This window comes from Pestalotiopsis fici, assembly GCF_000516985.1.
Source record: "Pestalotiopsis fici W106-1 unplaced genomic scaffold PFICI_Scf_7, whole genome shotgun sequence".
Classification (NCBI taxonomy): Eukaryota; Fungi; Ascomycota; class Sordariomycetes; order Amphisphaeriales; family Sporocadaceae; genus Pestalotiopsis; species Pestalotiopsis fici.
The window spans coordinates 1122497-1130912 of NW_006917097.1; the positions used below are offsets into that span (position 1 = coordinate 1122497).

General features: G+C 48.5%; 3 protein-coding genes across 3 annotated transcripts; 1 reads left to right on the plus strand and 2 right to left on the minus strand.

Moving 5' to 3' along the window:
• Positions 1–359: 359 nt before the first annotated feature.
• PFICI_09984 (uncharacterized protein) lies at positions 360–2544 on the minus strand (the record flags this gene model as incomplete). The annotated part of the gene is made up of 3 exons (XM_007838565.1): positions 360–404; positions 455–1939; positions 1990–2544. 3 exons carry the CDS (start codon positions 2542–2544, stop codon positions 360–362), a joined length of 2085 nt encoding a protein of 694 aa, XP_007836756.1.
• A 505-nt stretch (positions 2545–3049) lies between these two features.
• On the plus strand, positions 3050–4188 carry PFICI_09985 (Cytochrome c heme lyase; the record flags this gene model as incomplete). Its single annotated transcript, XM_007838566.1, has 3 exons — positions 3050–3142; positions 3199–3866; positions 3918–4188. The coding sequence occupies 3 exons, from the start codon at positions 3050–3052 to the stop codon at positions 4186–4188; spliced, it is 1032 nt and encodes a 343-aa protein (XP_007836757.1).
• Positions 4189–7897: 3709 nt separating this feature from the next.
• PFICI_09986 (uncharacterized protein) lies at positions 7898–8128 on the minus strand (the record flags this gene model as incomplete). The annotated part of the gene is made up of 1 exon (XM_007838567.1): positions 7898–8128. One exon carries the CDS (start codon positions 8126–8128, stop codon positions 7898–7900), a length of 231 nt encoding a protein of 76 aa, XP_007836758.1.
• Positions 8129–8416: the final 288 nt, after the last annotated feature.

Below are 8416 nucleotides of genomic sequence, written 5' to 3' on the forward strand. Positions count from 1 at the left end.
GATTTCATCGCGATGACTGTTCATGGCTCATACTCAGGTCCGCAAGTGTCGGAAAAGTCAATCATGCAGTTTCGCTTGATTATCGGCTATTCAATATATGTACACCAAAAAGTCAAGCCACAACTCGAGCAGAATCGAGTTCAGGTACATCCAGCTAAAAGTTGTAAAAGTCCAGAAACTCTTTCAAGCGAGATTGGGGATTTGTATTATTGCAACACTAGCCGAGATTGAATATTCTATCATGTGTAAATATGACCAATTAAAATCCAACTCCATGGCCATCTTCAACACCGATTTATGCATACATCTATGTTGTAGAGCTCTACAATCTTGTCGCTCATCGTCCTACAAGGCTGAATCTAAACGTTTGGTGCTAAAAGGTCATACTTGACACATCTCTCGACCTAGGCGGTAGTTAGCATCCGGGATGAAAACGGGTATGATTGACACTCACATCTTCGATACTTGCTTGCATGAAACGTCTCGCTTCTAATCCAACCCAGATTGCCAACATATGCAAGTCACCTCCTCTGAGTGCTTGTGCTCCACCCCTGGCGCCCAACTCTCTCAAGATGGGCAGACTGCTACTGAGCAGGTCTACATTGGGGTCTAGAGCCCGGCCAATGCCTTCAAGCAGCAAAATGCTTATAACGACATTGACAAAATCGCCTTCGAGACGCACATGATGGCTTCGAACCATGCCCAGCACCTCTTGAAGGATATCTCCAATCTTGACATTGCCTAGAGCAAGAGTGTTACTCTTGACATTGAGGACAAGGTGTTGCATCTTCAAGGCAAAGACTTCTTTATCCAAGACTGCATCAGGTTGCCGGCATCGCTCGCACATTAAATGGCCAGCCTTGTAACCATCAAATTCGGCAACGGCCCGGAAGAGGTCTATAAAGTTTGTGCGGTTTGTTGCATTGAGCTCAGTGACTAGACCCGTATCTATAAAGATGAGCTGGGGGTGATAGCCTTCGGCATCGATCTTCTTGAGCTCCGCCAGCCAAGCAGAAGTATCCTTTTGTTTGCGGTAGGGTCGTAGGCGCTCAAGGATCTGTTCCGTGACATCGTCTTGTTCCTCGGGATGCGGCTTGTGTGGGTCCTGGCCAGGATGCCTCAGACCAGGAATGTTGGGTTGCTTGGCCTCATAGAAGCGAACCATGATATTACCGGGATGCAAGTCGGCGTGAACGAAATTGTCGAGCAAGAGCATGCGCAAAAAGGCGTCCAATCCTTCTTGGGCAATGTCCTTTTGAAAGATGCCACCGCCATTCTCCATAAAGTCGGCCAAAGGGATGCCCTGGGCAAATTCCTCGACTAGAACATTTCGCGTAGTAAATTCTAGATAGGGAAACGGGAACCAGGCGGTTGTGCGATCCTTGAAATTCTTTCTAAATTTGACCAAATTGGCAGCTTCAATGCGCAGATCTAATTGCAACTTCATCATTTCGCCGAATTGGTCCACCTCATCTGGCAGCGAGAGCCATTCAATCGTCGGGATGAGGTTCAAGGCAGACGCAAAGAAGTTCATGATGCGTAGATCGCGTCGGACTGTCCGCTCGACCCGGGGGTGGAGGACTTTGATGGCGACATATGAAGACGGTACTCTCTTGGGTGTACTTTTCAGCAGAGGATCGACCTGTTTTCGAACATTTTGACGTAGATTGCCGTTTGAATCCAGCACATCCGTGTCGGCCGGTGCGCTCAGGCTGGGCTTTAATTTTGCTCTGTACACCTGGGCTATAGCTCCCACTCCCAATGGTTTCTCGTCAAACTCTTCGAAAATGTCGTCAAAGGGCCGTCCGTCAAAGGCAGCTTCTAGCGTCTTTCTGGTAGCATGAATCGAGTGGGCGGGCGCGTTCGAGTGTAGCTTGGACATGATGTCGCACATCTCGGTTGGGAAAATATCTGTTCTCGAGGCGGCCCATTGGCCAAGCTGCGAATAGTGTCAGTGGCCTGCCATGGTCTTGAATTTGACGAGCATACCTTGATAAAGGCTGGACCTGCCCATTCCATTGCTTGCACCAAAAAGGTGTACCACCAAATGGTTCCGGTTCTCTCATTGTCGCGGTCCGGCTGGCGACTACCAAACCATATGGCAGGAACTGTAATTATCACCGGCACAAAAATGACGACCAAATGTAGAAACCGGATGCCTGTGCAAATTGGCTCCCAGAAATACACGTCGACATAATATGTGACGTTATTCCGACAACGTGTAAAGAAACCACTCGTCTCATCCTTGGACTTGCGGATTTCTTGCCGTGAAACTTGTAGCATGCGCTCTTCAGAAGTCAATTCGGTCGTTTCGTCCTTTTCGGCAAGTTTGATAAAAGCAGCGGTTCCGAGAGCGACTCCTTGAGCGGCCGCGTAGAGGACAAACTTGGAGGGTGGTGGACTCTGCCATTGTGAGCGGCCGCCGTGTTGGAAAGTCGATTGCCATCTAGCGAGACCTGGGTTGGCGAGCCTCGGTATACTCGGACGGGCTTGAGTTGCACCTCGACGAGCGCACAGCCGGCCCAAGAGGCAGACTGTCCTCATCGTATTACGAATATGGGTGTCGCCTGGAGGAGCGACGGATCATTGTTGCAGCATTCGATGGGAGTTTTGGCGGCACGCAAACGTGGTTTGGCGGTTTGCGACAAGCTCAGAGCTAACGACTGTCCAGGCACTGCGTCTGCTGGCTCGCGACGACTGAGGAATAGTGACGTACAGCACTTGTCACTTGGCTCCCATATCGGCCGGCGCGGCGTTGAAAGGAGGGCGCTAACGGGTAGTAGCTAGTGTCATGGAATACACCAATCGGGACCTTTGCAAACCTTGCTGATCAAAAGCTGGGCTCCGTCTTTGGCCGGGGCAATTTCTACTGGCAAAAAGTTGACGGGATCTCTTCTTATCTGCAGATCGATTGCGCAACCAAATCAGCCATATTCAATTTTCTTTGCGACAGCCTCACTGATCACGGCACTTGTCAAACCAACAACACGAATAGGAAAGCACCAAATCCGCGAAACTCGCATCAGCAGCAACCAAAAACATATCCGACATGGGTTGGTTCTGGGCAGACTCTCCCGCCAGCCAGGCTTCTGCAAAGCCTGTTGCACCTCACCCATTCCCTGTTGATGGACAATCACCACCGGTTAGTCGCAACATACCAGATTATGGTCTCCTCGTACACGTCTGACAAGGAAACAGCCACAATGTCCCATGCACAAAAAGACTGCCGAAGCCATGGCTCCTCCGGCAGCATGTCCCGTCAAGCACGACGCGATGCCTACTCCTGCTGCTTGCCCAGTCAAACACGATAAACCCGCCGCACCGCTCGCTTCAGCATGTCCCGTACCTCACGCGGCTTCCAAGCCCGCAGAAGAACCTTCAACACTCTCGAAACTGAACCCTCTCAACTGGATGTTCAGTGACTTGTCCCAAGAAAAAGCGCCTCAGCAGACACACGCCCTTCCCACCGAACGCGAGGAATCCACCATCCCTCGAGGTGACGGTGCCGGCACATGGGAGTATCCTTCGCCACAGCAAATGTACAATGCCCTCTTGCGCAAGGGATATACCGATACAGACGTCACAGCCGTAGAGAGCATGGTCAGCGTGCACAACTTTCTCAACGAAGGCGCCTGGGCCGAAATCATGGAATGGGAGAAGCGCTTTGCCGGAGGTCTGAAAAAGGGCTGGCAGCTATGCTCGGCCGGAGAGCACAACTTTGATAAAATGGCAAGGAAATATGGCTATGAAAAGGAGATTGACGACCTTGCACCCAGTCTGGTCAGATTCCAAGGAAGGCCGCAGGAAATGACTCCCAAGGCCGCCATGATTCAAGTCATGGGCTGGCTGTATCCTGCCATGTTTGGGTAAGTTGCAATTGCCTTTTGAGCTTGTCGCATGCTAACAAATCACTGCAGTACGGAACCCCCCTTCGATCGCCACGACTGGTTCGTCTCTCGTGAAATCAATGGCGAGAAGAAGGAAATCCGCTACATTATTGACTACTATTCGGGCGCCCCCGAGGAAACCGGCGAGCCCGTCTTTTATCTCGACGTCCGCCCCGCAATGACCCCGACACAAGCATGCGAGCGAATGCTTCGATGGGGAACTGATACATGGTGGAAGGCGTCTGGAGGTGATGTCCGTGAGCAGGAGAAACTCGACGCTCGCAGAAGGGCTAGATCCTAAACGCGAAACGACAACTATTGTACAATGCATCACTTGTGGAGTTGGCGCTGGGAACGGTGTTCTTTTGGTTGAGTTATGGAGTACGGCATTGCGTCCAACTTGAATGATGACTTGTTCTACTCTTTACGACGAGTATGGTAATCCTGTAGTATATGTATATACACGAACGCGACTCCGCTTTACGAATTGTATACTTTTATTAAATGGCTGAACGTTTCTGTTCCAAGGACTCCCAAGGACAACGCCTCGTGCCATCCGAGATTGAACATCCTTGCATTTCCCACGATTTGGCGAATCCTACCTTTAATGCGGGGACCCTGGCTTTCAGTACCTGGAATACTCGGACCGTACAACCGGGTAAGATGAAGGCGATTTCAGCTTGGGCTCGGTTTCAGTGACCTGTACATGAAAGATTGTTTAAAAGCAGCAAAAAGTACGAATTGTTTAAATAGCCACCTTGCCGTTTCTTTGCTTTTACCGATTCCATTGCTTCTTCTTGAATATACCCGGATCATGATTGTCTTTTCCAAATTCTAGAAGCCCAAATTGTCTCGCAGGAACCAAAGTCACCCCAATTTAGTGAATACCACCCACGCCGCCTCGGCGCCTCTCAGCCAGGATCACCAAAAGAAACTAAATACAACGTGTCCAAACGCTTCCTTGAGGACACTTTTGAGACAACCAGTCACTTGACTCGAATAAGAAAGGTTCAGGCCGAGACCGTGCAAGGAATAAAGGAAACATGTTGGAATCATATTTTCCACAGCACGAGCTCAGCCTCTTTCAGCGAATTCTCCTCATTTGGGTTTTCATTGCTTGCGGACTCGTCCTTGCGCTACAGGCATCGCAGAGTTACGCTGATCCAAGGCCGAAATGGACTTTAATTACAGAAAAGACTAAGTGAGTGATTCTTTCAATTTGTGTTTTTCATTATATCATTCGAGTCTCGAGTTTATTTCTTGTGTAATTTTACTCCATGAGACATGCAGTATTACTGGTTGCGGCTCATGGATGATTATCTACCATGAACCTCTAGTATTACAATAATACCGTCGAGTTTATATCGAATTGAGAGCATGTGGACACATTCAACTAACACGGGTCCTGCAGGCCATATTGGTATACCTACTACACATTCGTCGCATTTCTAGTGATGCAGATCACATACGGGCCACTTCGTTGGAACCTGGAGGGTCTTTTGCCTTGGGGCTTGGAGGTGCACATCTTGGACACGCTCTGGATTGGTCTTTTGGGCCTGGAGGCGTGTATGCTTGCCTGGGTATTTATTCTGAGAATTGCGAGTCTGCTCAAGGGACCAGTCAAGGTCAAGGAGTCTTGAGCGTAGACAATCAGTGCATTGCTTTGCGGTATGATGCATCACCGGCTGCCTGCGTGCTGCTCCGAGTGGCGAGGCATAGTCCTGAGCTATACGACCTCCGCTACAATCACTTGTCAATTAATTTGACGAATCTAACTCTTTTATCATGCTGCGAAATGGTATTGTTCCATAAAGATCAGGCGTGATTGGGCAGTCGCTGTGGATATAGGCGGGTGCATACTTGGTCGCTCCTTCCCCCACATTGTCGGGTCGGCGCTTTACTATAGTGGCCAACGACAGCCAACGTATAGTCGACGACATGCTACCATAGAATGACAAATCGCATAAATACTCAAGTACCAAATGAAGTTTCAACTCGTCAAGTCCCGGGAATTCATTTGCTGCCGTCATCGCTCTGCGTAATTGCGAGATGGTCAAAAATCCAAGTACAGCAAAAGATATGATTCGAGGCCCACTGACAACATTTGAAAGTGTCTTTCTACTGGGCATTCGAAAACAGGCCAGCCAAATACGTCTTGGCCATTGGGCTCACACAAAAAGACTACTGTACCATAGTCCGTCTTCATGGGTCAGACACATGTCTTGGAAAAATGAAAAGTAAGTCTTCTATAAGAAAGGCACTTTTATCCCTTGCAATCAATTTACTCGTCCAAACGCGTTCTCATTTATCCTGTCCACAACTTAGTAGGCCCCGCTCCTGCTCCGGTCAGCTCCGAGACCCGGGAGATACCGACCAAGCCACCCCAACCCTCCACACCTCCCCAAACTATACAGAATGCAAGCCACAAAAACAACAAAGTGCTCTAGTTTCTTCTAAACGCTGTTTTAAACAACGCTAGGGGATGTGGTCTAGTGGTATGGCGTTCCCTTCGCATTCTACGAATATTGATTGGGAAAGGTCCGGGGTTCAATTCCCCGCTTCTCCAGAGAAGTTGATTTTTTTTTTTGATTTTGATGTCTTTTTGCACTACGCACATTCATATGATTCAACAGATATATGCTTAGGCTTGATAAGAACAACTAGAGCGCATGTAATAACTCGCGGTCCCATCCCGCTTCTCTGGATAAGATCGTCCTTGGTCTGGGTGCGGCTATAACCGGTGATCGTTTTTGTGGGTTTTTTTTTCTCATACTCTGCACCTTGTTGTCATTGCAACAGGAAATGGAACTAATAAGGACTACATTCATATTCGATGATTAAATTGTCATAGACTTTGACTTGAACTTCATATATAGAATACCAACAAGTGCTGAACTCCCGAAGTTGATTGAGATAGGATTTCATCCACGATGTAGTGTCCGAATATTGCACTGATCCACAGGCAAACTGCTCCGTGTTGCGAGCATTCAACTCTTGTGAACGTCGTTGGAATATCTTGTCAAGCTGCGCTTTGCAGTGCTGAAAAGAGGCAATTTTGGTCATGACAGAAATACTTGGGTGGGTATATAACTACAGGGTAATACATTTCTGTTTGATTGGAACATGATGCTCGATGCCATGCCACAGCCATTCGAGCATAGCCCAGCGTCACTTACTGGGTATGGTATCAGTTTCATTCGCCGGCAGCAAGTAATCCAACCATCAGAAAGCTTAATAATCTCCGAACAGTGAAATTGCCGGCTTTAGACCAAACCAAAGATAGTATAAAATACCGCATTTTATTTCAGCAGCATCCACCGATCTATTCAAGTATAGTATAAAGGCAAGAAAATAACTGAGCGCACGACTCGCACTACGTCGAATCTTGTCAGATCAGAGTCCTTGAGGTCAGTACCGGGTACACGTGGAAATAAAGGGAGAAGTGGTTTATGAAGTAAATGAGTGTGATTATAGCTACGGGCCACAAGAGTTTGGTGATCTCAATTGGATCTCTCAGTCTAGGTCTGGCAAGGTGTGGCTAAAGTTGATGAACAAAAGAGGGCGGAGTGCTGTAGTAGCTGCGGGAGAAATTAGGTGTTAGTAGTGCCTAGTGTGGTGCCTAGTACCCAACATGCTGCCTTATTAGAGCGAGGTGTTTTGGCACACTTGTACTATGTAAGAAACTCGAAGTCACCTTGCTCTACTAGCATATGCCAGCTAATCATGGATACTCTAAGCCCCATTGTGCCGACCGTTGAGGGACCTTTGTCGTAATGGTGTGCAGGCTTCCTTCCGACACAGCTTCAACGTCGCGATATGCATTCTTCGCGGCGAACGTTTTGTGATCGCATTGACCATGCGGACTGACACTATGAAGAGTATGGCGACAACCTCCAATGGGCCCCTTCAACGCGGTCGAAATTTTTAAAATCTCGAATTGTCCTTGGGGGAAGCCGATGCGAGAAGCGATAAAGACTCCCGTTATCAGGATGGGTCGTTGCAAGTCTCGCTTATACCGAGCGACCGCCTCGTAGGTTTCCAGGCGAATGCCATCGTAAATCAAACACCTCCGGGTGTTCGGCAAAAGAGAAGTGGACAACGCGGGGCTCGAGTTCCAGAGCGGCTGTCAGGGTGTCAGAGAGATTCTGTAGGCCGTGATTGTCGACGTATTGGTTCTTCTGAAGGAGTGTCTGGACCTCGGCCAGAATACCGTGTATGTCGGTATGGCGGATTGCGGCCATGGTCGCGGTGGTGACTGATGGTATGGTATGGGTAGGGATTAGAACTGGCGATAACTTCCCTGAATTTCCTGGCTCGTCTACTTGATTCCCAACTCCGATCATAACCATCCTCCCTAGATTCGTCCGGCCTAGGTAATTATCCTTTAGGTTCACAAACCAGTTTTTCAGTCCAGTAGCATACAGTCAACGTCTATAGGCCGTGGTTTTTTGGCGCAGGGTCCTCGTTTTATTGGAAAAAGAAAGAAAGAGGGAAAAAGGAAAAAAAAAAGAAAGAGAGAAAAAGAGAAA